This window comes from Lemur catta, chromosome 21 (genome assembly GCF_020740605.2).
Source record: "Lemur catta isolate mLemCat1 chromosome 21, mLemCat1.pri, whole genome shotgun sequence".
Taxonomy (NCBI): Eukaryota; Metazoa; Chordata; class Mammalia; order Primates; family Lemuridae; genus Lemur; species Lemur catta.
The window spans coordinates 15,237,386-15,263,473 of record NC_059148.1 but is presented as its reverse complement, the minus strand read 5'-3'; the positions used below and the strand labels follow the sequence as shown (position 1 = coordinate 15,263,473).

At 59.8% G+C, this 26,088-nt stretch overlaps 3 protein-coding genes and 1 non-coding gene across 8 annotated transcripts in view; 3 read left to right on the top strand and 1 right to left on the bottom strand.

Moving 5' to 3' along the window:
* AP1B1 (adaptor related protein complex 1 subunit beta 1) overlaps positions 1-8,976 on the top strand; it is a 48,377-nt gene extending 39,401 nt beyond the window's left edge. For 2 of the 4 annotated variants that reach the window (XM_045534409.1, XM_045534410.1), the window contains exons 16-22: positions 3,596-3,741; positions 5,220-5,349; positions 5,612-5,696; positions 6,069-6,155; positions 6,251-6,405; positions 7,075-7,083; positions 7,181-7,939. In XM_045534409.1, coding sequence (XP_045390365.1) covers positions 3,596-3,741; positions 5,220-5,349; positions 5,612-5,696; positions 6,069-6,155; positions 6,251-6,405; positions 7,075-7,083; positions 7,181-7,414 — 846 coding nt within the window. In that variant the 3' untranslated portion in view covers positions 7,415-7,939. The other 2 variants (XM_045534411.1, XM_045534412.1) reach the window with 2 other exon arrangements.
* On the top strand, positions 4,268-4,362 carry LOC123626287. The gene has a single exon (XR_006730782.1). It is a non-coding gene; the product is annotated as a small nucleolar RNA SNORD125 (small nucleolar RNA).
* An 8,527-nt stretch (positions 8,977-17,503) lies between the features above and the next one.
* Positions 17,504-19,994, top strand: RASL10A (RAS like family 10 member A). The gene is made up of 3 exons (XM_045534408.1): positions 17,504-17,887; positions 18,939-19,063; positions 19,366-19,994. The coding sequence occupies exons 1-3, from the start codon at positions 17,669-17,671 to the stop codon at positions 19,631-19,633; spliced, it is 612 nt and encodes a 203-aa protein (XP_045390364.1). The 5' UTR covers positions 17,504-17,668; the 3' UTR covers positions 19,634-19,994.
* Positions 19,995-20,154: 160 nt separating this feature from the next.
* Positions 20,155-25,687, bottom strand: GAS2L1 (growth arrest specific 2 like 1). 2 transcript variants are annotated; one of them, XM_045534406.1, is made up of 6 exons: positions 25,539-25,687; positions 23,856-24,507; positions 22,414-22,521; positions 22,221-22,317; positions 21,965-22,136; positions 20,155-21,477 (listed from the first exon to the last, which is right to left on the bottom strand). In XM_045534406.1, the coding sequence occupies exons 2-6, from the start codon at positions 24,486-24,488 to the stop codon at positions 20,442-20,444; spliced, it is 2,046 nt and encodes a 681-aa protein (XP_045390362.1). In that variant the 5' UTR covers positions 24,489-24,507; positions 25,539-25,687; the 3' UTR covers positions 20,155-20,441. The 2 variants fall into 2 exon arrangements, with proteins under 2 accessions (XP_045390362.1, XP_045390363.1); XM_045534407.1 differs by having other exon boundaries at positions 23,856-24,535; positions 25,539-25,668.
* Positions 25,688-26,088: the final 401 nt, after the last annotated feature.

Genomic DNA, 26,088 nt, shown 5'->3' with positions numbered 1-26,088 from the left:
CACTGTGCGTGATGTGGCCGTTGGTGCCGTGACTCTGTGAAGTGGTGGCTACTCCCAGTAAAGTTCTGAACAAGACAGACAGGGTCCCTTGATTTTCATGATAGTTGTGCTCCAGGAAATGTCAGGGCATATTGAAACCATGCAGAAAATACTCAAAGGATGCAAGACAGTTGCTCTTTGTGGGGACTGTTGTCCCCATGGCACAGAGTCCAGCATCCCTGACTGCGGCCCACTAAGCATGGCACCCCCGCATTGTACCATCTGAAGATGCCCCACAGATGCCCACGGTGCTACCTAGGGCGGTACCACCCCCGAGACGCCTGGCTAGACTAGAGATTAGTGAGGGAGGAAGCTGGCGAGGTTGGCAGGGCCAGGCTGAGCATTTGCTCTTGATCCTGGCACAGAGGGAACCGTTAGAAGGTCTGAAGCAGAGGGATGAAACAGTCCGATTGGCACTTGAGAGAGACGGCTCTGGCTGCAGGGAGGGTGGAGGGCGGATTCTGTGGCAGGGATGGATGAGAGCTGCTGAGGCCTGGGCAGGGACCTGAGAGCTCCCTGGGAGGGAGGAACAGCAGGATAAAGGGGCGGGGGTGGGGGAGCAGGGGAGGCAGAGGAGGTGCTGGGATGGGGACACAGGAGGGGGTGGAGCTGAGGGAAGGAGAGCTGATTTTAGGGTGAGAGAAGTGCAGGCCTGGCACTAGGGAGGGCTCAGTGTGGGCTGTGTCATCAGCATCAAGGAAGCTGCCCGAGGGGACACACCTGGCCTGATCCCCTCACAAAATTAGAGTAGGAAGCCGTGTCTGCCAGAGCCCCTCTCTCTTCTCAGGTTCCCTCCCCAGAGCAGGACACAGCTGGCTTCAGGGGCATGGTAACATCTCTGTCGTGCCTAGGGAGCCATGACCCAGCACCTGGCCTTCCCCGCGGTGCGCCAGCTGCACCTGCAGCGGTAGTGGCTGGAACCCCCGCCCACAGCAGACAGCAGCTCTGCTACTTGCAGCTGCACATGTACGTGCAGGGACACACAAGCATTCCCCAGCCACCATCCCACTGGATCCACGCAGCGGCCTTACGCTGCTCGTTCCCATTTTGCAGTTGAGAAATCTGAGTGCTTTTGCATAAGGTCACGTAGCTGGTAAGTGACAGTGGCTGGAATTGAATGCAGGGCTTTGGCTCAAAGCCCCTGCTCCCAACTCCTGTGTGATTGTGGTCCCAAAGTGTTTGAGAACCACCTGTGCACCTGCCTTGGTGTGCTGGAGTGTCAGAATGAGCAGGACCGCCGAGAACGCAGGACACGTGGTACGATGCACAGCATGCTCAGCTGATGAGTCACTGCACGGATTGGCTGCACTGAGGCATGAGGCTGACCCATACCTGTCAAAAGCCCAGTGTCACAGACTTCAGGCAGGACTGAGCGACACAAGAACAGCAGAGACTCCCACAGCCCCGTGACTGCAGAGCTACCAGGAATGTAAGGCCTCGAGCTGGAGTTGGGCCTTCGCAAGCTGGCCCTGTGCTTGCGTGTGCGTTTTAACTGATGTAGTCACTGCTGTGTCGTAGGAGGGCCTGGTGAGTGTCCTGGAGTGAGTGCTGGAAAGGAGAGGTGAGGAGCTCGCCACATCAGGAGTAATCAGGGCAGGCTGCCTGGAGGAGGAGTCCTTGCAACGTAGGCAGTATTTTCCTCACTACCTTACTCACCAGGGGGTTCTAGGATGTAGGTGTGCTCTCCCTTCAGAAGCAATAGGTATTTCTCCAGAAATTGAGCTCTAAGATAGAAAAGAAAAAAATAGGAAAAAAGAAGCAGTAGGTAGGTCATCTGTATTTTCCTAACAGCACTGACTACCTAGAATTATCTGTCATTCTCCAGCCCTCCTGGTCACGGGGACAAGGCTCTCTGTGTACAAGAACTTTGACTTCCTCGAGCATTTGGGTCAGTGGGTAGTAACAGTTCACTGGTCCACTGGTAAATATTGAAGATTAGTTCTGTTAGGACCTGTGCTGAACTCCACAAACCCATGGTGACCAAGAGCAATGAGGTCCCCATCCTCAGCCACGGGTGACTGAGAGAGGGCCGGGCGAAAAGAGGCCCGATGAGGGGTGGGGCTCGGGAGGTGTTTGTGAGGGAGCTGTGCCCAAGGTCAGGTTCAGCAGCCCTCTGCGTGCTTTCTACACGCCAGCTCACAGCTGGGAACTAAAGCCAGGCGATTTCTGCCCTCTCAGATACGTCCAGCAAAGAGTGCTCAGGGCTAGCCAAGTGGGGGGGCGGGGAAGTGCCTTCCAAGCAGAGGCAACAGAGATGTGAGGACCCAGGGTGGGGGCGGGGGCGGGGGCAGGCTGGGTCTGGGGAGGGGTGGGCACCAGGCTGTGGAACCAGGGCCAGTGGAGGCCACTGCAGGATTGGAAGGGGGTTTTCAGGGTGCCATGATCAGATTGTACAGGTCATTTCACAGGATGACTCTAGCTACTCTGGGAGGAGGGAGAGGAAGTGGGGCGGTCACCTGGGCAGCTGCTGTCATACCTGGGGAGGTCTGGTGGCTGCTCAGACACCGGCGGTGCTGGTGGAGATGGAGAGAAGTGGAGGTCCTGGGGGCAGGCGTAGGGGGTGGCCTTGATAGGCCTTGGGCTGCCTGACCGTGGCACGGTGCAGGGTGGGGCGAGGGCTGGTGCCTGATGGCTCTGCAGTTCCTGGCACTGACAACTTGAGAGACGGTGGGACGTTTGTTGACAGCAGGTGCACTTAGGGAAGCTGTCAGGTGGGACCTGAGCCTTCGACCTCAAGGGGCCCATGAGCTGTCCAAGCGAGAATCACGAGAATCACGGCCTGAGAGTTTGCGTGTCCGTGGGATGACGCTGGTGGATGTCCTTGGTGGGCAGGGCTGTAACCCCTGCTGTTTGCTCAACAAACACTCCCTGAACACGGGCTCCACACAGGCTCCGAGCCAAGGATTGAAGACAGAGAAGCAGAGCCCTTCCCTTGGAGAGCTCGCTGGGCACAGGGGAGACAGCACCGGGAGACCTGCCTTAGTTCACACCTGGCTCACTGGGGTGCGAATTTGGGGAAGGAGCCTGGGGCAGGCTTCCCGGAGGAGGTAGCTCTTGAACTGAGACTCGAAGGACAAGGGCAGCCAAGCAGCAGAGGGCCTGCCAGCCGCGGGGTCCTCTTAGGTACTGTCCTTGGTCAGACCAGTTTCTACAGTTAAAGGCCAGCCCTACCTCCTGCAAGAGAGGAACAGGCTGTGACAGCCAGGAAGTTCTCGGGCTCTGGCCCGGGCCCAGGATGCCGTCGGGCACTCAGCTCTGTCCTTGGCCTGTCGCCTTAGCCCCACTTCCCGAGTGTTTCCTTCATCGACCTCTGAAGACTTACATCAGCCGTTGAGAGCACCAGGCGCCTCCCTATCCCCAGCTGCTCCAAGAAGCAGCCGCTCTGCGGCGGTGGCCCTGCGTGGGCCACGGGATCGTTCTCCTGTCCTGATACATATCCCACTTATCCCCTGGTGGTAAAGGCAGGTGTGAACTACCTGGGAGGACCCTTCGGTGGCCGTTGAGTTAGGGCTGGGAGAAGAGGCACACACCTGCCCTCCCCACCCTCTTCCCGCAGGTCTGGCTCCCGGCCATGAAGGCCAAGGGGCTGGAGATCTCGGGCACCTTCACCCGCCAGGTGGGCTCCATCTCCATGGACCTGCAGCTGACCAACAAGGCCCTGCAAGTCATGACCGACTTTGCCATCCAGTTCAACCGCAACAGGTGAGCTGCGTGAGCCCAGCGAGCCGAGAGTCTGTGCTGGTGACTGCGGGTGGGGGCTGAGAGCTGGGGGTGTTCTCACCACCCCTCAGACCCAAGCCCTAAAGCAGTGGTTTTTCCCTCCAGGGGCCTCTTTATGGGGACTCCCAAGTGCCGGGCAGAGTGGGGAAAGCATCGCCCCTTATTTTTGCCTCCACTGTCCAAAGGAGTGTTTTACGAATGGAAACCCCCCACTCCCGCCTCGGAGCCTGCCTCTGGCAAGCACCCCACGGATCAGAAGGGGCCCGTCGCACACCGATGGGAGCACAGGGCCTCCTCTCCCAGGCCCAGGTTGCTCCCGTCTTAGGGACCAGCTCTAAGAAGGCTGGTGGGGAGTGGGCCTGCCAGCCTCCCCCGTGTGGCAGAGGATCAGACTGACACGGGGCCTCTGGGAGTGGTGGCTGCTCCAGACCTCTTACCTCCACCAGGTCCCCTACACTGGTGTCAGTGGGGAAGGTTGCCTGTCCCGCGCCAGCAGGGCTCTCTGGGGAAGCCTAGCAGCCCTCCTGATGATTCTTCTTCCTGAGCGCTCTAGTGATGAGCAAACTGAGCCTCTAAGAAGTTGACTGAAGGGGCTGCTTCCTCGGGGGGACCCTGTGGGCCTTGCCTGACCAAGAGGCTGGGGTCAGTTCTGCCACCTACCCTCAGATGACCCTAGAGGCCACAGAAGTGCTCCAGGCTCTTAGGGGTGGTCCCAGTTATTGCTCAGTTGTGCTTAGTAGATGGTGATAGCTGGGCTTAGAGAAGGCAAGTGCTTTGCCTGAGGTCACACAGCAGGCAGCAGTGGAGCTCCCAGGAAAGCCTGGAGCACTGAGCCACCAAGCAGGCCTGGGGTTCCCTGCGTGACCTCCTGCTGTGTCCCAGGCAGGCCTGATTCGTGGGCAGAGCACAGGCTGGGAAGGCGGCTCAAGCTGTGATTCTCAGTGCCACTCACTCCATAGGGTCTCAGACTCTGTGTCCTCACCTGGAATGTCCCCCTGTTTTTATGAGGACAGAAAGTTGCATGATATCAAACGCCCAGCCTGGGCATACTGAGCACTCAGTACGGAGCCCCAGCCCATCCTCGGTGACCTACCTTCCAAGGGCCTGTGGCTGGGTGTGCCTGCCAACATGCTGCTTTACAGAGAAGTGGGGCTTTCCTGAATTTCTCTGTGGCCATCGTGTGACCTGCCCAGTTCTGGCCCAGACAGTAAAACCCAGCATGTCACTTGGGTCTGAGCCCTCCTGGGAGATGTGGATTGGCAGCAGAGACCTGGGCGGTCCCATTGAGGGTTGGGGGTTGGGAGCCTGTCTGTCTGTCCTAGGCCTGCAGCTTGGGTTGGCTGGCTTGGTGGAAAGGCTCCTTGCCAACAGCTGCCCCAGCTCCGGAGCCCAAGGAGCCCACCTGTCCCACCTCAGCACCTGCCTGCCCTGCCATCCCCGCGGGGCTTCTCTCTCCCCAGCTTTGGCCTGGCCCCCGCCGCCCCGCTCCAGGTCCACGCGCCGCTCAGCCCCAACCAAACTGTGGAGATCTCCCTGCCCCTCAACACAGTGGGCTCTGTCATGAAGATGGAGCCTCTGAACAACCTCCAGGTGTGTTCCGGACGGGGCCGAGCGCCTGGTCCTGCCCCAGCCCCAGGGGAGGGGTGGGCTAGAGTGGCCCGGGGCTACTGGCCAGGAGTCTGTGGAGTCCTGCTCTTGGCCACAGATGTTTCGGGGGGAGGCCCAGGTCAGAGGGGCAACAGGGTATGGTTACCAGGGAGGGTCGTGTGAGATCAGGGATGCCCTTCCTGGGGCCTCAGAGGTGGTGTCAGCACAAGACTCCCAGGGACTGACTGGGGCCCCCCGTGCCTAGGTGGCCGTGAAGAACAACATTGACGTCTTCTACTTCAGCACCTTGTACCCACTGCACATCCTCTTTGTGGAGGATGGGAAGATGGGTGAGTCACGAGGGAGCCCCTCGGGTACCTGGAATGGGGCTGTGGCTGGGGAACTTCGATGATGGCCTTGGTCCACGTCATCTCTCAGTCGCCACAGAGCCCTGTGAGGCAGGCTGTGACTAATGAGCAGGCCGTCCACGGCCAGAGGAGGAGGAAGCCGTGTGTGGGGGCAGGAAGGAGAGATCTGAGGCCCAGGGTCACTTGGGAACAGCACTGGTGGCTTTTACAGAGCTGAGGGTTTGCGCAGGGCAGCAGGAGGCGCTGCGGAGGAGCTAGTGCCTGTTCTCAGACCTGTTTCCTGCGAGTGCTGTGGAGGGGCCACAGGTTTGCAGGGTCCCATCTCTCTCCCCCGACCCCTCTCTTGCCCCACAGACCGGCAAATGTTCCTGGCCACGTGGAAAGATATTCCCAACGAGAATGAAGCCCAGTTCCAGATCAGAGACTGCCCCCTCAATGCAGGTGAGGACGCCTGAGCCCCTGAGGCCGTGCCACCCTGGGGCTGTACCCAGGGCCCCATCACTGATGGGCTTTCCACTGGCCGTCTGGCCCCACAGAGGCTGTGAGCAGCAAGCTGCAGAGCAGCAACATCTTCACCATCGCCAAGAGGAACGTGGAGGGCCAGGACATGCTCTACCAGTCCCTGAAACTGACCAACGGCATCTGGGTGCTGGCGGAGCTGCGGATCCAGCCAGGCAACCCCAGCTTCACGGTGAGAGCCCTGCGCCTGCCCTGCCAGCCCTGACGCCTCCACTGCCCTGTCCTGGGCAGCCTCCTCCTGCCTCCCAGGCCAGGCGGTGGCTCTGGTGGGGAACATTGTGCCAAGGGTCCCTTCAAGCCTGGCGTGAATGAGAATCAGTTCTGTCCCCCCGGAGGGACCTTTCTAGAAAGCTTCAAACTCAACCCCATTAAGTTACCCAGATAAGACACCAAACTGGGTCTCAGAAAAGTGAGTTGGACTAGAAGATTCTATAATATTGGGCCCTATGAAGTGGCGCAGTTGGCTGGGGCCCCCGACTAGGCAATAGCACTGCTGGGCACAGGCCCTGGGCCTGCTCCAGGGCGAGTGCTTGAGTGCCTGGCCTCCTGCCAGCCCGGCCTTTGAGTCAGACCCATGAGGAGGTGGCGTCCGTGGGCACGAGGTTGCCCTGGAGGCCCGAGCTGCCTCTCCAGGCCCTGGAGAGCCCCATGCTTTGCTTCTCCCTGCACCCCGAGTCTCTGGCAGGCATGGCCCTCCAGACATTGCCTCTCCTGGGCCCCGCCGCAGCGTGGGCACTGTGGTTGGTGGGGGGCTGCGGCGGGGGCTGCGGTGGTGGTAATTTCTGTCTCCCTGTGTTTGGGTGCTGCATGTCCACCTTCCCTGCTGGTGCCCGTGGTGCAGGACTTGGAGGTTAGCAGATTGCTTTTCTCTTCCTCTTTCCCCCTCCGCCCTCCCCAGCCGTGTCTTGCACTGCCCGTCTCACGGCCTGGCCCCCACGCACCCCCAGGTCTCCTGTCTGCACCTCGTCCCTTGCCTTCGCCTCGCCCACTGCTCCCAAAGCTGCCGACGCCACGACACTTTCGGCCAGGTGGCCCTCATGGAGCCTCTGATGCCCCCGCTCGCACATGTCCTCAGCGCACAGAGCCCTTCCAGGGAGACCCAGGGGACCCTGTGGGGCCACTGCTGCTGCCTTCCGGAACTCCATTTCCCCCTTCCTAACCGCACCCTTCAGAACCAGTGATTTGGGGTGGACAGCGTGGGTGGCTTCTCTCTCCACTGCCTGTGTTCTCAAGCTCAGACCTCAGAGCGGAGGCAGAGTCTTTAATGTACCTGCTTCCTACGCAGCAAACCTGGAGTAACCCCAGCACCCCTCACCGGCTCTCCCAGCCCTCTGTGCCCCTCAGGATTTCCTGTCAGGCTTCGGTCTTCAGGACCCCGGACGACCCCGGACGTCTGAGGGCTGTAGGGGGCCGGGCAGGCCTGCAGGGCGGGGCCAGGTACTCCCCGGCAGCCTCTGACTTGTGACTCATGCTGCTTGCCAGTGGGGCTCTGGTGGCTGTGCTGACAGCAGGTGTGTGGGCTGCAAGTATATTCGGTCCTCCCCCTCTGCTGTACCTCACATCTGCCCCAGCCTCAGCTGCCGCCCGGCCACGTATGCACACCACCCTCTTCCATCTGGTTCCCGCTCTGTTTTCCCTCCCCTCCCCTTCTCTCCAGAGAGGAGCCCCAGGGATGAGTGCTCTCTTCCCCCAACCCCACTCTCCCCCTGCAGCTGTCCCTGAAGTGTCGAGCGCCAGAGGTGTCCCAGCACGTGTACCAGGCCTACGAGACCATCCTCAAGAACTGAGGCTCCAGCCAGCGCCCGCCCCGGCCTCCTGCCAGCCCCATCACGGAGCCCCCTGGGGGGTGGCAGCACCTCCTTCTCATGGAAGGGCCAGGCGGGGCTCCTGGTCACCCAGGGGGCTCCCTGGTTCTGACTGCAGCACCCACCTGGGTCCTCAGGGCAGGGTGGCACCCCTCCCTGGGGTGAAATCTCAGTGCACTCCCGTGTTCCGGGACGCCCCTCTTCCATTGCTGCTGACATGTGGGGTCAGGTGAGGAGGGGACCAAAGGAAACAGAGCCAGAGCGGCAGCAGAAACTGGTCAGGGAGGCCCAGGGTTCTCCTTCCCCTTTTCCCTGTGCCTGAAGGATGAGTGTGGAGCTCGCGCCTTAGGCTCCCAGCCCCACAGCCCTACGCCTCGGTCTCTCTTGGGTTGGTGTTAAAGGCCCCCACTGCTACCTCGAGTGGGGTAGGTCCTGCCAGCTGGGCCTGGGTATACGGGGAGGGTCCCCTTGTTACCAGCAGAGCTGCTGACAGGGGCAGGGCTGAGCGGGGAGGAGCCCAGGGCCTGCACCACCACCTTGCATCCAACAGGCTGGTGCCCTGCAGCTGTGCCAGTCAGGCCGCAGCCCCTGAGCCCTGCCCTGCATGGTCCAGACCAGGCAGAAGCTCCCGGAGCCTGTCTCAGGCCCCTGCTCCCCGGCAGCTGCACCACCCCCTGCCCCCCACTTCTGCCTGAGGACGGTCACTGCCTATGATACATTCCTTGGTGTCACCCAGCGAGCCCTGGGCTCCTGGAGCAGAGACGGGGCCAGGGGCCGGGGGGCGAGTGGGTGTGCTTCCTGTTTGGGGTTTCTTTGGGGTTTCACGTTAGTATTTGCTGCCCTCTTCCTGGCCTCCCAAGTTTCAGTTGTGTCTGACAGAGCATTAGGTTTTCCTGTTACTGCTGTTTAATAATAAAGAAAGATTCTGCTTTTGGCAATCACGGACACTTTTTTCCCCCTCCACCAAATGTCAGAATTGAAAACTGCCTCCAAGTGGTTGGGGACAGTTTTCTGACTCCTGCAGTAATTATGTCTAATATATATACATAGAAAATATATATTGTATGTTTACTCTTATTTTCAAAAAGAGAAAGTGAATAAAAATAATGACATCAAGTGTGTCCCTGGCCAGTGTGTCAGGTCTCGAGGCTCTTCTGGGTGGGGGTCCTGGGCTGCAGGGACCCCAGGGTCAAGGGCTTGAGCTATGTGTCCAGCTGTGGTCCCTCCCCTGACACTCTGAGGACAATGCCTTCCGTCCATCCTCTCCTTGGAAAACTGACTTCTGGGGCCTGGTGTCCCTGGCACCTCTCCCGCCGTCAATCCTGACTCCCCAGCTGACGCTGTCTTGGCTTCTGATGCTGGTCGGAGGGCTGGTGTTCCCCTTTTGGTTTGGTCCAGCTCTCAGGAGGCTCCCGGGAGTGGAGGGAGATGCTCCGATGGGAGAGGGGGTGGGTGTGATGTGGGCCATCCACCACTGAGGACACTGTGTGGCCCCAGTTCTGGTGCTGGCCTGGCTTCCAGGGGAGGGCAGCCACATCCCAGGCAGGGCTCCATCGGCACAGCTGCCTCCTGACTGGTGGGGCCTCAGCCCACTTCTGTGGGGGCTTCTGCCTGCCCTAAGCCCCTTGCACCCCTGCACCTTGCCCACCTCAGGCACTGCTGCTTTGCCAGCTGCTGGCAGGTGGGCAGAGATGGCCGCTGCTCTTAGTGGGCGTCAGCAGGGGCACCTCGCCTTCCACTGCCCACCTCTGTGCCCTGAAGTGACACTGTGCTGCCCTGGGGATCAGAGTCTAGAACCAAGGCCTTTGACTGCACAGCCCTAGTTCTTCCCTCCCCTGAAAGTCTCCGGGCACAAACGCAGCCGGCGTCCCTGTCCTGCTGTGGAGCTAGAGGAGCAGGGTGGTGAGCCCTTAAGAGAGGCTGTCACCCTGGCCTGTGGTGTCCCTGGCCTCCCCTGACCCAGACGCCCTGAGTGCACTGCCTGGAGAGAGGCTGCAGGGGTCGCTTGGCCCCGCGGCCTGCTGGCTCAATTATCAGGACCTCAGCACTTCGTGTCCCCACCCCTCCACTGCAAGGCCAGAATGCACGTGCAGGACGGCTGTCCCCACTGGAGGCCCAGGACAAACCACCTGGGTGGGGAGAGCCGAGGAGAAAGGTGGCTGCCTCTTTGCACAGAGGGCCTCGGACTGTCCCTGGACGTCTCCTTGGGTTCGCCCTCCTGCTTCAGTCTGTTTGTGCCTCCGGTGAGTGTGGGCAGGGCCTGGCCGCGATTGTGCCCATCTTTCACCCAGATAGTGCCCGGCATAATGGGGCACATGGGGAAACTGAGGCAGAGAGGGCCTCCCGCTCCCACTTCCCAATATCACTGCATCAGGAAAACAAGCGCGCAGGGCTGCCCTTTGGGGCCCAGGCCTTTAGGAAAAGTGCTTTAGGGGGTATCCGATCTGTGCCCAACTCTGCCCTTCAGCTTCTCTGTCCCCCGCTCTCACGTGTCACTCTCTGGTCCTGACATGTTCCGGCCTCCCGCAGGCCTTGGCATCCTGCAGGCTGGGAGCTGCTGGCTCTGCTTGAGCCACCCCCAGCCCCACCCCCCACCAGCCAGTTATTTCTGCAGGGTCCAATAAAATACCCGAGGGCCGATGGGTTCCCCTGCGTGCCAGACCTCTGGCATGACCTCGTTTGACATTTTATAATCATTAACTAGTGGTTTGTGTTTGTTTTTAACATAGTGAGTGACTCGGGTGTTTGTTTTTACGGAGCAGGTGATTCAAGACCATAGTGAGATCCCCCTCCTCCTCCCACCTCTTCCTTAGTCCTTAGTTTTCCTCCCTAGAAGCAGACATTGTTGCTAGATTTTGGTTTCTTGCAGGGATCTTCTGTGCACGTGTATAAGCAAATCCACGCAAACAAATGCAGCCCTCCTAGACACTGCCTAGGCTCTTCTTCTCTGACCTAACAGTAATTTCGGGAGCTCTTTCCCTATCGGTACAAATAGACCCCCTCGGGAATCCTTGTGTGGCGGGGCCACCATTAGCCAGTCCCTGCCATGGACACTGAGGATGTTTCTGTCATCTGTGGCCCGAGCAAGGCTGCAGTGAACACTCCTACACCCGTCCGTGCTCAGGGGCACAAATGTAGCTGTAGGATCTGGCCCCAGACGTGCTGGACCAGAAGCCAGAACCAGTATACACTTACATTTTATTAATAGTTGTTTTGAAAAAATAATACATTCATATAGTTCAAAATCGAAATGGGAAAAAAAAGTAAAAAATCTACACCTTCCCCTCCTTCCTCTCCCCAAAGGAAACCAGTGGAACTATCCAGAGGCTCAACAGTGTCTAATGTGGTATTTTCCCTTTTTACATACATAAATCATAGCATGGAATACACATTTATATTTTTTTATAACATATGTCTGTGTTTATATCTCGGAGGCTTTTCCGTTATTACTCCACTTGTAGTGTCCTCATGCCTTTTTTTTTTTTCTTAACATCTATGTGGTGTTTCTTTTAATGGAGAGACCTGCATGAACCAGTCCCCAGTGATGGACACCGAGTTGTTTCTAAGGTGTCGCTAGTACAAGTGACAGTGCCAACAATATCCTTGTTTCACATGTAGATAAACTGCTGAGATGGAATCGCTGGGTGAAAGGTAGATGCACTTACAATTTTGGTAGCTGTCGCTAAAATGTCCTCCAATTTATACCCACACTAGCTAGGAGGGTTTCCCCACAGCCTCACAAACTCAGTATATTATCAAACTGACAGGTGAAAAATGGCATCTCATTGTGTTTTTCATGTGTTTTTGAGCCACTTGTATGTTCTTTTGTGTGAGCTGTCTTCATATTTTCTGCTTGTTTTTCTATATGGTTATTTATTCGTCCTTTTCTTATAGATTTGTCATTATTTCTCCCCATTTTGTTACTGCTTTTTACTTTTCCATGCTGAAATTGTTTTTAATATAATTTTCTTACTCTTTTCTTTGTAGTAGTTGTCTCAGCTTTTGCATTTCAATCCTCTTCCATCTGGGCTTTATGTAGGAGTGAGGTAGGGATCCAACTTCCCCTTCTCCCCAGATGGTTCCCCAGTTGTCTCCACACCATTTATTGAATAATTTATCTTTTCCCCACAGATTTAAAATGCCATTTTTATCATATACTGAGTTTTCACATATATTCGGGTGTTTTTCAGGACTCTTCTTCTTTATTTTTTTTTAGAGACAGGGTTTCACTCTGTTGCCCAGGCTGGAGTGCAGTGGTACAATCACGGCTCCCTGCAGCCTTGAACTCTTGAACTCCTGGGCTCAAGTAATCCTCCCACCTCAGCCTCCCAAGTAGCTGGGACTACAGTCACACACCACCACACCCGGCTAATTTTTTTATTTTTTGTGGAGATAGGGTCTCACTATATTGCCCAGGCTGGTCTCAAACTGCTGGCCTCAAGTGATCCTCCCGCCTTCACCTCTCAAAGTGCTGGGATCATAGACATGAGCCACCGCACCCGGCCAAGAATTGACATTTTTATAATGATGCCAACAATAATACTGGATATTTATATGCAAATACAGGAGTAGGTGCTTTTCCATTGATTCAGGTTTTCTTTTATATCTCTGTAATATTTTAAATTTTCTTCATTTAAAGGTTCTTGCATGTACATTTGTTCTTACATATTCATGAGTATTTTCTATTTTGGGATTCCTTTTGAACATAGGCCCTCTTCCACTCTTTTCCATCTATTTGTAATGTCAATATATGTTTATATAAATATATGTGAATATAGAACTAATATATATATAATTAAAATAAATAACAGATTCTATAATATACAATTTTTAAACTAAACTCCAGTTTAGTTTCTTACTCAGATTTCACTGGTTTTTCCACTGGTGTCCTCCAGTTCCAGAACCCCACAGTCCGTGCAGTCCTCGTGCCTCCCTATGTGTGTGGCAGTATCTCAGACGCTCTTAGTTGTTCATGACCTTGACAGTTTCAAGGAGTACTGTGGGCGTTCTGTGGACTGTCCCTCAGTTTGGGTTTGTCTGATTTCCTCATGATTAGCCTGGGATTATGGGTTTTTAGGGAGAATACCACACAGGTGCCATCTTGTCACATCATGTCAGGGCTACCTGCTACCAACGGGACCTACCACTGTCAAGTTCACTGTCAAGATCACCTGGCCAAGGTAGCGTTTGCAGGTTTCTCCACCGTCAAATTATTTCCCCCCTTTCTGTACTCTGTTCTTTGGAAGCAAGTCACTAAAGGCAGCCTACACTCCCAAAAGGGCATAAGGGGAGGGAGTAGCTACAAAAACTTCTTGGAATTCTTCTGTAGGGAATATTTGTTCCTTCTCTCACATGTATTTATTTATTCAATCATGTATATCAGTTTGGACTCATGGATAATTATTTTGTAATTTGTGTTTAATCCAATACATTATTTTGTTGCTTAAATTGTTCCAGGTTTGGAGGCCCAGCGTGGTGGCTCACGCCTGTAATCCTAGCACTCTGAGAGGCTGAGGCGGGAAGGATCGCTTGAGCTCAGGAGTTGGAGACCAGCCTGAGCAAGACTGAGACCCTGCCTGCTGCTACAAAAAAATAGGAAGAAAAACTTAGCTGGGCGTGGTGGCGCACACCTGTAGTCCCAGCTACTCAGGAGACAGGCTGGAGGATCCCTTGAGCCCCAGAGATTGAGGCTGCAGTGAGCTATGATGATGCCACTGCACTCTTGAAGCCTGGGGGACAGAGCAAGACTCTGTCTCAAAAAATAAATAAATGAATGAATGAATAAATAAACAAATAAAATTGTTCCAGGTTTGGCCATTGAGGGCTTTTTCCAGTAGGCTCCTCTGTCCCTGTGACATCGGTGCTGTTTTCTATGCCTTACTTTCTGGCACTACGAAACGCTCCAGGCTCATCTGGTATTTGTCCTGCCCAACCTTAGAATCAGCCACTTCTCTCAGGAGACTGGTTCCTTTTACTGGAAAATGGTATCAGAAACCAAGATCTAGGTGCTGGATGTGTTTGTTGTTACTGAGGTTTCACTTCTTCTAAGCCCTCTCAGTTGGAAGAGCTAGAAAATACACGTGTGCATACTTACCCAGGTATACACACGTTCCTCCATTATATTTTATCACTGGTAGCTATTTACATTAAAAAATGGAATTGTTTGGCCTGGGGTTGTGGCTCACATCTATAATGCCAGCACTTTGAGAGGCTGAGGTGGGAGGATCACTTGAGGCCAGGAATTTGAGACCAGCCTGGGCAACATAGCAAGACCCCGTCTCTACAAAAAATAAACAAATTAGCTGGGCATCGTGGAGCATGCCTGTAGTCCCAGCTACTTGGGAAGCTGAGCCAGGAGGACCACTTGAGCCCGGGAGTTTGAGGTTGCAGTAAACTATGATCATGCCACTGTACTCTAGCCCAAGTGACAGAGCAAGACCCTGTCTCAAAAAAAAAAAAAAAATAAGAAGAATGGAATTGTTTTATATGTAGAAATTTTGTCTCCCCAACCTTACTAAATTGTCTTCTTGTTTTTCTCTTTGTGTTACCTCACTGCTTCCCACAACTCTATGAATTCAGGACAATTATCCCCTTTACAGAGAAGGAAACTGAAGCACAGGGAATTTAAATAACTTGCACAGGTGACATAGCCCTGGGAGAAGGTTTCAAACCCAAGAGGAGAAACCTTCAGTGGACTGAAGTCCAGTCCCATCCTGCTTCCTTCTGTCCTGATGGCTGTAAGACTGGCCACAGTCAGTGGAAGTCATGATGATGATGATGATGAAGGACCCACCACGCAGCAGGCATCTGAGCAGTGGAGGTATTCCCCCCATTCGTGGCTCAAGGAGGTGAGTTACTGCTGGGGTAAGTGGTGTGGAGCCATGATGAATGGCCAGAACAGACCATGGTTAGTCGTCAGTGGTGTGGCTCAGACAGCTGGGCCAGAGGAGTCCAGAGCAAATGCCACCTGGGAGCTTGATGCAGTCTGGCATGCCTGACCCCAGGGGAGGACTGGAACCAGGCCCTATTGGGAAGAAGCGGTGTGGGGGAAGGTCAGGTGGAAGGGAGGCGCCAAGCTGGTGGCGTTGGGAGGCTGTTGAACTGGGGGAAGCAGAATTCCCACCCAGTGCCTGCCCCTGCCCGGCCCACCCCACCATCTGTGGCTTGATCCTTCAGGGCTCAGCTTAGGTGTGTCACTGGGTCCTTCCCAAGCCCCTCACCCCTCAGCCAGGCTGGTACCTCCCCAAGGCCCCCTTGTCTCCCCAGGCCTGGACCAGCCCAGGGCTCCTAGCTCCATCTGTCTGTGCCTAGCCACGTCTGTCTCCCTCACAAGCCACCGAGGGCAGGCAGTGACCAGATGAAGTTGCACTTCTCAGAAAGTCAGGCTCTGGAGCCCAAGGCCCTGGGTTCCAGTCTCTGTGCTGCCACTTTCCTGCTGACCAACTGTGGCCAAATCACTGCAGCCCCCCACGGGGCTGTAAGGAGGCTCGGCACCTGGCAGGTCTGTGACAAACAGGAACTGTTGTATCTGCTGCTGGTGCAAGTCTCCTAGGGAACGTGGAGCACCTGTGGAGTTTGCAGGACTTTGTGGGAGCTTGAGGACAGTCCACAGTGTCCCCATCATTCCAGAAACACACACTGGGACCCAGTGATGCCTCACACAGCCGTGTTTGTGGTTCCTGAGGAGGCACCGCCCAACAAGGGAGCACTGTGTCAGAGAGGGAGGCAAGGAGGGTCTTCCAGAGGAAGAACACCCAGAACTGGCACCCAAGGGTGGCCGGGAGAGCCCCTAGCAGATGAGTGCCAAGAAGGAAGGGGGCCTTGCTCCCCAAAGGGATTGAAGCAGCTCACAGAAGCCAGAAAAGTTAAAAACCCAGAAGTCTGAAAAGTTACACTGCGAGAGGGGAAATCAAGTGAAGGGAAAAATCATGGCAGAGAGAAAGATGAAGTTAGGGGTCCCCACTTACTGAGCTTGAAGACCTGGAACATTCGACACAGGTCACTCTGAGCTCCCTAGTGGCCGAGGAGTGGAGTGCAGGTGGACGCAGACCCCTGATCCAGCATGGGAGGATGAAAACCCCCCTACTGTTCTGGAGAAACACCCTCTGGTGGCTGTCACCTGCTGCCTGGAGGACACACCTCCTTCCCGTTCAGGGTTTCGCTCTTCCTCTCCCTCTGCCACTTCCCCAGGCTGGGGTGGGTATGTTGAAATAAAGCTGTTGGTCAGGGCGGACACACAGAGATGTCTGTGCATTTCACCCATACCTGGGCTTGGCCACAGGGCAGAGATGTGGGAGCCCGGCCGGCCGCTGCAGAAGAGGTGGGAGGCGGGGTACAAATCCAGACTGTCCAAGCTGTGTGATGAGGAAGGACTTGTCCACTAGCTCCAGGGAAGGGGACTGGGCACTGGAGAGTGGTTTGGAGGCTGCACCCCTTTCAGGGAAGCTACAGGGAGAGACTCAGGCAGGCAGCATGGCCTTGGCAGTGTTGCAGGTGGCGTCTGGTTCTGTCTATATTTAATCGCCTCCAGTCCTGTTGGGCCAGGAGGGCTCGGTGTGTGCGGGGCTTGGCACCCTCTGTCCCCACCTCCCCTCCAGGATGGCCATTTGAAATGGGGTCCAGCGCTGGCCATTTACCTGTGTGGGCAGGAGAAGGTGGGAGGGGCCTCGGCGCCGCAGCGGAGACCGCGAGGTTGCAGCCCCCACCGCACTTCTAACCTTGGAGGTCCCCCTCTCTCTCGGGCCTCAGTTTCCTCCTCTCTCAAAGGGCGATACCAGGTTGAGGCTGTAGGTTCAAGGATCACGTAGGTCATAGCTTAGTAAAGGGCCCGGCACATAGTAGGTTCTCAAGAAACTGCAGAAGCCCCTGTGATGGATGCGGAGCGAGACCCAGCGCAGTGCGGCGACGCGCCCAAGGTCACACAGCTGCCCCCGCCCCCGTCCGATCTCGGCGGCCGGACTCCGGGGGGCCGGGGTGTCAAGCGCCAGCTTGGGGCCAGCGGGCTTTGGAGGCGCGGACGGACGTGGGTGGGAAGGGGCTGCTATTTTGGAGCAGGTGAGAGGAGCGCGGAACGCGGAGGGGGATGGGACCCTCCTCGGGCTCCCTGCCCCCACTCGCCTTCCCGCGACCCTTCCCGGGAGGGGCGTCCCGGGGAGGCAGGGGGAGGTGGGAGGGGCGGGCGGTTACCTCATCGCCGCCTCCCGGAGGCCCCGCTCGCTCGCTCGCGCCGCCGGCTGGGGCGGCGACTCCAGGCGCCGGAGCGGGAGAAGGACAGAGGGACGGAGGCTCCGAGAGGCAGCGCCGGCCCCTGCGCCCCGAGCCGCGGGGAGGTCGGAGCTCGGGGCCCCGCGCTCCCGGCGGCGCCTCGGTTCGCGCTGCGGGGCGGAGGCTGTCTGCGCGCGGCGCGCCGGGTCTGCGGCTCCCGAGCTTCGGCCCCCGCCGGAGCTGCTCGTGCGTCCGCCGCCCGCCTGCCGGCTCCGTCCTCGGGCCTGGCCCCCCGCGGCCTCGGGTGCTCCGGAGGGCGACGAGGAGCGCGGGGGCCGCGGCGCACCGGACAGGGCGCGCGGGGCGCACGGCGCGGCGCCGGCCCATGAGGCTTCCCGGCGCCGGGGGAGGCAGCGCCGGGCGGCCATGGGGGGCAGCCTGCGGGTGGCCGTTCTGGGCGCCCCGGGTGTGGGCAAGACAGCCATCATCCGCCAGTTCCTGTTCGGTGACTACCCCGAGCGCCACCGGCCCACGGACGAGCCGCGCCTCTACCGGCCTGCAGTGCTGCTCGACGGTGCCGTCTACGACCTGAGCATCCGCGACGGCGACGTCGCTGGCCCCAGCCCGAGCCCGGGGGGTGTCGAGGTAGCGGCTCGAGAAGCGGGCAGGGGCATGTGACAGTGTGAGGTGTGTGTGTTCGGTGCACACGTGCGTGTCCGCGTGGATGGCCCAGGGTGCCCAAGTACGCTAAGGACTGAAAGATGAATGAGTGTCCTGGTATCATGTGTGTTTCAGCCCTCCCTGCAGGCCTGGAGGCACCCAAGCCCGAGCCATAGGCGGGGAGATTTTGCCAGGTGGCTTTTTCTTCCTCCCGTGGGGGCCTCTGTCTTTGCCTGCTTCCGCGGGTGGGTCCGGATCGCTGCGTGGCGAAGCATGGCCGCGCCTCCCCAAGGGTGCGGTGTGTGTGTTTGGGGCCCTGAGCAGAGCCGCAGTGAAGAGATTGGGGCCACGCACAAGGGTGTACTTTCTAGGGGAGAGATTCTCTGCTCCCTCATTCCCGTGCCCTGGAGCAAACACTTGTTTAGTAATTTGTGCAAAGTCCAGGACAGACCTCCAATCCTGGGAGCTGAATGCCACGGAGAGGTGAAGAGCAAAGGAGCAGGCAGGATTAAGCAGCGCTTCCTGGCGGGGGTGGCATTTAAGCCGAACCTGGAACTAATTTACTGAGTGAATTTTTCGGTAAAAGAAGGGGCAAGAATCATTTCAGGTAGAAAGACCAGCAGGTGTTTAGGCCAGAGGCATAACTGTGCACAGCTGTGGACAATAGGTGGTCTCTGGGGCGTGGTGGATCGTGGGGCTCCAGCTGAGGGCTTTGGAATTAGTTTTAGAGGCAGTGTAACCAGGAGGGCGTCTGGGGAGGAGAGTGGCCTGAGCCCAGTTGAGCTGGGGAAAGCTGGAAGGAAGAGGGAGATGGGGGGTGCAGAGAGGAGAACAAGGGTGACTCAGGGTGCCCGACGGTTTCCAGGCACGATTTGGAAGTTTTTGCCCTGGTGGCCATGAGGACTGTAGGGCCCGTGGAGCCTGGAGAGGGGGCCTGAGGATGAACAGTGGGTTTAGCGTCAAAGCCCCTGCAGAGGGTCAGGGGGCTGGATGGTAGGAAGGGGGATCCCGCAAACCCCCGGCCTCCCGCCCCCAGGAGTGGCCGGATCCTAAGGACTGGAGCTTGCAGGACACGGACGCCTTCGTGCTCGTCTACGACATCTGCAGCCCGGACAGTTTCGATTACGTGAAGGCCCTGCGGCAGCGCATCGCGGAGACCAGGTGAGCGCGCGCCGGGAGGTGGTGCTGGGCAGCTGCCGCTGGTCTGGCCGGGCTTTGCTCCGAGGGGAGTGAGCAGGTTCTCCCACCGTCGTGGGCCGGGTCTTGGGCCCTTGGGATCAGGCCTTTGCCAATGGGAAGGTCTCCAGCTGTATGCGGTTTTGGCCCACAAGGGCCTGGTGTTCGTTAGGGAGGTCTCCGGGCGTAGGAAGGGCATGCGCCTACGTGTATATACCCATGGGGGGATTTTCCGGCCGTGGGGTCCCTGGCACCTACCGCGTCTCTCATATCCATCCGGCCCCTAGGCCGGCGGGTGCGCCCGAAGCGCCCATCCTCGTGGTAGGCAACAAGCGGGACCGGCAGCGGCTGCGCTTCGGACCGCGGCGCGCGCTGGCAGCCCTGGTGCGCAGGGGCTGGCGCTGCGGCTACCTCGAGTGCTCGGCCAAGTACAACTGGCACGTGCTGCGCCTCTTCCGCGAGCTGCTGCGCTGCGCTCTGGTGCGCGCGCGCCCTGCACACCCGGCCCTACGCCTGCAGGGGGCGCTGCACCCCGCGCGCTGCAGCCTCATGTGACCAAATAGGACGCCGCCGCCCAAGGGTCCCCCATTTGACTGGAACAGCCAGGGACCTGGATTGGACCAGATTGCCCAACTTCACTCGGAATGGACAGGGCACAGTCTCCTCCCTGATTGGATGAGGAAACCTCCCACCTAATCTCCTGGGCGACAGGCTTCTCTTTGAACTTCATTGGACCCGGCCAGGTCCATTGGACACGACCAGTCCTTTCTGGGACCTCATTGGGTCATGGGCCCACTGGATGGGAAGGACTTGGCCGTTGATGTGACTGGAAGTGCTCAGACTGCTCCCGGAGCTTCACTGGACATACTCTTTATGCCACACCGCTCTCTCCGTAATAAAAGGGGAAACAATTTGAGTTCACCTGGGATTTCTGGGCAGGGTAGAGGCTTAAGCCTGGGTCAGAGCTGCCAGGCCTGGCCTCCTGGCAGTCACCTCCAGAATCCCAACGTGTCATGAGGACCCTCAAAAGGGTGTGATGGCCCCAAGGCTGAGTCCCCAAGAAACAGACAGGTGGCTTGGAGCAAAACTTTACTGTCAGAGGCTCTGCTGAGCCACAGGTCCTCAGGACACCGAGCTGGACCGGCGGCCTCTAAGGCATTCAATAGTATTAGTAATTAAATAGCAACGCTCTTCCCCCAACCGGAATGTACAACAGAGGTCCCATTGTGCCATGTGGTCCCGAGGGGTCTGGTCCCATGAGGTCTGGTACTCAAGAGGTGGAGGGGGCTCCCTGATGCAGACGGGGTTAAGGCCACAAAGGAAAAGGAGAACGAGTGGGGTCTGGGGCAGCTGGGCTGGTCCATCACATCCAGGAACCTGGCTCGGCCCTTGGGGTGACCGAGTGCAGGATATGCCAGGCCCCAAGGTCTGCGGGTGCGGACGGGCGACGGGGGCCCCGAGGTGTGGGGATGCGTGAGGGTTTACGGTCTGGCTGCGTGTCCATCCGACCCCGCGCCCAGGTACCCGAGTGTTCTGGGCCAGCCAGGGTGTTGCCAGCTGCATCTAGGGGTCCCCCCGTGCCAGGGCAGGGGCTGCCTTCATCGGAGGAACTGGACAGGGCTTGGCTGCGGGGCCCGGGCAGCCCGTTGGCCGTCCGGCCAGAGTCCCCAGGTTGGCCACACTTGCCCCCCAGAACGCTGAGGGAGGAAGAGGAGGAGCTGGAGGAACAGTAGGCAGAGTCAGGAGCTGGAGCGTCTGGGGCCCGAGCTGGATCGGGGGCTGGCCCAGGGGGGATCCCGCTAGCAACAGCCTCGAGGGCGCGAGCGTTGGCCAGGAACTCCTCCTCCAGGCGCCGGAGCAGCTGCTGCTCCTGCTGCGGGTCAAGCTGCAGGGGTGCGCGGAAGACGCTGGCCGGTGTGGCGCCCGGCTCTGGACTGGGGCTGGAGAGCCCGGGAAGCCGGGGTGCTGCGGGGCTGCGGGCACGGGGAGTCTGGGGGGTGCTCCTGCCAGAGCCCCCGCCGCCCCTGCCCCGGGGCACGCACGAGTGCTGCCCGTCTCGATCCCTGCGCACGAGCAGGACCGCCTGCTCCTCGCGGCTCTGGCTCCGCGCCCGCCGGGAAGGGCTGGGGGCCGACAGCTGCGCTCCCCTGCCTCCTGCGGCCCCCCGGGGCCGACCCCGATCCAGGCCGTCTCGGGATTGGCTGCGCGGGGTGGGGGGCCTTCTTGGAGAAGCAGGGGTGCCTGTGGTCAGCCGCCGGCTGGGTCGCTCCCTCCGGGGGCCAGTGCCTGTGTCGTCACTGCGGGCACCCAGGGGGCAGCTCTGGGCTGAAGAGGCTGAGGAGTCACTGTCCCCGGAGTAGCGGCGGGAGCGGGGATAGGGGGGCAGCTGATCCCGGGGCCTGGGGCAGGGGAACAAGAGAGAGATGGGGCATCACGAAGGCCTGGCGTGCAGGAATGGCAGGGACAGGAACAGCAGGTATGTGGCTGGTGGACGGGGAGTGCTGGTGGCTGTCCAGGGCATCTGTGTGTCCTGGGGACTTCCAGGGAGAAGTGAGACACTCGGTAGCAGCTTCCTGCTGCCGCCCAGGGCGGGAAGGCCGAAGAAGAAGGTCTCCCGGCCCTAGACTCCCTCCCCAGGCCTCCGGTCTCCCCCAGGGCGGGCCAGACCGAAGCAGGGGGTGGACTGGCCGCCGCCCAAGCCCCAGCGCCGCCCCAGCTGTGTTGTTGGTTTGGTTGGGTTGCCATGGAGATGGGAAGCCAGGCCCACCCCCACCCACGGGAACTTTTCCCAGGGTGTGAGTCACTGTGGAGCACAGGCAACTCGTCATCCAGGCCAGGGCTGACGCCCCCACCCTCTGGACCCCCCCATTTCCTCCCACATCTCACCTGGGTGGGGTCTCAGGCCCCTCCTTTGTGCTTCGTAAGCTGAGGGGAGTCACCTCTGGCCGGGAGCTCCTGCGCTCACTCCCTGGGACTGGGCTGCCAGGGCGGGGGCTGGGGGTGGGCGACACCCTGGCTGGGGAGAAGGCGCGGGCTCTCGGCTGGGGCAGGCGATGGGCTGTGGGCAGAGGACAGGCGGCATGTGAGGGAGGGGGCCACAGAGATGGGCCCCATGCCGGCCACCCTGCACCCAGGCACTAACCGGTGGAGGAGCAGCGACAAGGGTCGTGCTTGTCCAGGTAGTGCTCTAGCGTGTCCCAGCCGCCACCCACACGCACCATCACGTGGCTTCTCAGCACCTGCAGGGGCCGGGTGTGGGCAGGTCACAGCCGTGCCCCCTGGGCCTGGCAGCCCACCCCCTTGCTGCCGCCTGCGGGGGAAAGCCCGGGACTGACCCGCACGAAGATGAGCAGGCTGGAATCTCCCACGCGGTACTTCCCCTCCGAGACCTTGATCATGGGGAACTGGTCTGGGCAGGTGCAGCGGCCCAGGATCTCCCTCACCTGAGGCCCCGGAGGAGGAGAGGCTGGAGGTCAGGGGTCAGGTCCCTCCTCCTGGGGCCTGGAGTCAGCAGCTCCAGGGGCAGGAGGAAGCAAGTCCTTCCGGGGAATGGGGGACGGAAACTGGCTGCCCAGATGTGGGGGCAGCTTCCACATCTGACCTTTCACCAGCTCCCCTCCTGTCTCTCGGGGCCCAGGATAAGATGGTGGGGCCATGGTCAGGCAGGGCCCAGGCCCGGGTGAGGAACATCCCACAGCCCGTCCTCATCCCCCTTCACCCACGTCACAGACAAGAAGGCTGAGGCCAGGCCCTGGGAGGAGCCAGGTCATGGGACCCAAGTGCAGGGGATCCCCTGTACCTGGATGGGCACTGATGGAGTGGCCCCACAGACATGTGGGACACACATAGGCCATCCGCCCGGCCAGCACACTGCACACATGCCCCCCCAGGCCCAGAGCTGCCAGGCTGGCTATGTGGGCGGCCCTGCCCGCCTCCTGCCCACAGCGGCGGTGGCGCCAGAGGAAATGAGCAGGTGGGGCCTTGGGTGACCCTGGCCCTGGCCGGGGGTGGGGCGCCAGCCTCTGCCTGCCCACAGCCATCCAGCTACCCGCCTCCTGGGCAGGCACATCATAGTCCTGACCTGCTGATAAGAAGGAAACTCTTGGCCCAGCTGCGGGGGTGGCAGGGACACCCAGGTCCAGGGCATGGAGGAGGGAGCGGGGGGCGGAGGCCAGCACCTCCTAAGCTCAGTGTGGGACGGCTCCTGCAGCTCCAAGCAGGACTTCCTGTTCCCACCAACAGCAGCAACTCCGGGCTAGGCTCCCAGTCCTGCCTGGAGAGTGGAAGGGACCTGCAGAGCCCCTGGGGGCTTCCTCAGGCACTCACTGAGCGCCTACTGTATGCCAGGCACCTTGCCCAGGGCTTTCCACGCTAGGTCTTTCAGCCAAGCATCACGGCACCCGCTCAACCCCGCGGCTCCCGGAGGTTGTGGATGCATCTGATACTGAGTGCAGGGGGTGCACATAGAGGGTGCCCCAATCATGCAGCCCCCAGAAGAAGGAATGCACGCTTAGCAGGTGCATGGTTGGCACATAAAGGAAGGGGAGATCACGCCAGGAGCCAGGATTCTACCCCGGGCCCAGCTGGCCTGTGTGACCTCACCCAGCACCTCCCCATCTCCTTGGGGCCAAGTAGACACTTGGTGCTCAACATATGCAACCTTTCCGTGGGACAGGCTGTCCTGCAGATAGCAGAGTGGACCCCAGGAGGTTCAGGGACGGGTTGTGGGCACTGGCGCTGCCATCTGGGCTTTCGTTCGCAGTCCTGGGGGACTCACCAGCTCGTCCAGGTTGCGCAGGTCGCTGAGGGTCATGCGAGGCCCGCGGGCGGGAGCCCCTGGTGCAGCAGCGGTTTCAGTGGGGTCATCCCCAGCCGCGGGGGCATTGGCGGGTGGGGGTGCGGCACGCAGCTCGCGCTCGATCTCCTGTTCGAACTGCACGAGGCGGGGGGCGAGCAGGCCCAGGCGGGCCCCGCGCCGAGCCACCTCCAGCAGGCACAGCACCACGCTCTTCTCGTTCTTGCGCAGCACCAAGTCCTCCGTCTCAAACATGAGCACTTCCGGCACGCCCAGCTCTGCGCGGCACCAGCCGATGAAGGTGGCCACGTTGTCTCGGGCCATGAAGGAGCCAGGTGCCACATTGTGCGCCTGGAAGGCCACACCTCGGGCTGGGCGGGCGGCAGCCAGTGCGCGGGCGGCCTCAGTCACAGCGTTGGCATGTTGGCACAGGGTGGTGCCCGTGGCCAGTCCCGTCAGGAAGCCATCGCCACCGCCAGGCAGACCCAGGCTGTACAGGGCATTGAGCCACTCGGCCAGGTCCTCCTTCATGGCCTCCACGTAGGCCTCACTTGAGCGGAACGGCCGCACACTCTTGGCCGCTGAGCCCGCGATGCCCGCCACTGGGTCCGCCATGCCCGGGCCAGCCGAGTCACTGTGGGCAGGGACACAGGGCAGGATTGCTGTGAGGACCCAGAAAGTGCTCTGTATAGATTAAGCCGCTGACCACCTGCACCAACCTGTCACTTAGGCCAAATGCCCGGTTTACATACCAGCTGTGAGAAATCACTCAGTGCCTCAGTTTCCTTATCTGCAAAATGGGTACAGTAACCTTACCTGCCTCATAGCATTCAATGAGATAATTTTTTTTTTTGAGACAGGGTCTTTCTGTCACCCAGGCTGGAGTGCAGTAGTATGGTCATAGCTCACTGCTGCCTCCAACTCAAGCGATCCTCCTGCCGCAGCCTCCTGAGCAGCTCGGACTACAGGTGCGCGCCATCACACCCGGCTTCAGTGGGATAATTTTTATAAACAACTTAGTGTCTATCGGTGTTTGCTGTTTGGCTCTATTTGGGGGTGGGGATTGGGAGTTGGCTGAGGCCTCTCTCCTGAGCAGGATGAAGGGCTGAGAGGAGAGAGGTAAAACCTAAGGCTTGAACCACGAGGACAGGAGAAGGACTCAGGTCCCAACCTCAGGGTGGGTCCAGACTCCTCCCCTGGCCCCCTCCTCCTGCCAGCAGCGTGCCATTATAACAACGACAGTGGTATTATCGGTAACAGCAACGACCGCGGCTAGGGCTGAGCGCGCGGTGGTATTATCTCCATTTTACAGACGAGGACACTGAGGCGCACACAGGGTAAGAGCTGAAGGTCGCAGAGCCATGGGTGGAGCAGCCAGGGGGCCCGGGCGGCGGCGCAGGTCGCCGATCGCGATCCCGCAGCCCAGTCGGCCAGGGCCAGGCCCCGCCTCCTCCGAGCAGCCTCCCCAGTGGCCCAAGCCGGGGCGTGCGGGGCCAGCTCTCGGCACGGTTACCGCAGGCCTCGCCGGTCCTCGGGCTCCGGCCCAGAGAGGGTGCGGGGCCGCCCAAGGTCACACAGCCCTGGGGAACAGAGGCCGCGGACGCCGCCGCTCGGCCCCCATCAGTGCGCGCCGGGCAGGGGGTGCTGGGGGGTCCCCGCGCTCACCTGGCTCATCCCGCGGCCCCGGGGAGCATCGCCCCGGCGGGGGCCGGAGCCAGGCCGGGCCGCCGCAGGGAGGCGCCGCCCGAGCCTCGCTGGCTCCGTCCCGCCGCAGCGGCCTCCTCGCGTCTCCGCCCCGCCTCCCTGGAATTCGGCTCGGCCCGGAGGGGGCGGGCGGGGCTGCGCTCTTAAAGGGGCCGCGCCTTCCCTGGGGCGGCCGCGCAGACGCCCCACCCCCACCCGGACCGGTCCCCACGGCCCCGTCCGCTCTCTGCTGTCCCGGGCGGGGGCTGGGCCCTTTAAATTCCCCGCCCCGGACAGTGGCCTCCAGGGGCGGGCGGACAGCACGGCCTGTTCCCGAGATGAAGGCAGGAAGCGATAGGGGCCGGGGGCTGCAGAGTCACCTCCGCCCGGGTGGCCCTTCGCGGGCCAGATAACCGCGGCCGCCCGCCACGGCGGCGAGCTCCCCCCAGCAGTGCCGGCCCAGGGAGGGCGACGATGGCCCCAGTTGTCCCTGGGGGACTCGGTGTGGGCGCCTCGTTCTCACGGAACGCTC

Excerpts from the sequence above, each read along its gene's own strand:
- RASL10A (XM_045534408.1), top strand. The coding sequence starts at position 17,669 with ATGGGGGGCAGCCTGCGGGTGGCCGTTCTGGGCGCCCCGGGTGTGGGC. Across the intron at positions 17,888-18,938 it reads CGAGCCCGGGGGGTGTCGAG|GAGTGGCCGGATCCTAAGGA; the intron begins GTAGCGGCTCGA and ends TCCCGCCCCCAG. Across the intron at positions 19,064-19,365 it reads CAGCGCATCGCGGAGACCAG|GCCGGCGGGTGCGCCCGAAG; the intron begins GTGAGCGCGCGC and ends TCCGGCCCCTAG.
- GAS2L1 (XM_045534406.1), bottom strand. The coding sequence starts at position 24,488 with ATGGCGGACCCAGTGGCGGGCATCGCGGGCTCAGCGGCCAAGAGTGTG. Across the intron at positions 22,522-23,855 it reads TGCGCAACCTGGACGAGCTG|GTGAGGGAGATCCTGGGCCG; the intron begins GTGAGTCCCCCA and ends CCGGGGCCTCAG. Across the intron at positions 21,478-21,964 it reads GGGCCTGAGACCCCACCCAG|GCCCCGGGATCAGCTGCCCC; the intron begins GTGAGATGTGGG and ends CCCCTGCCCCAG.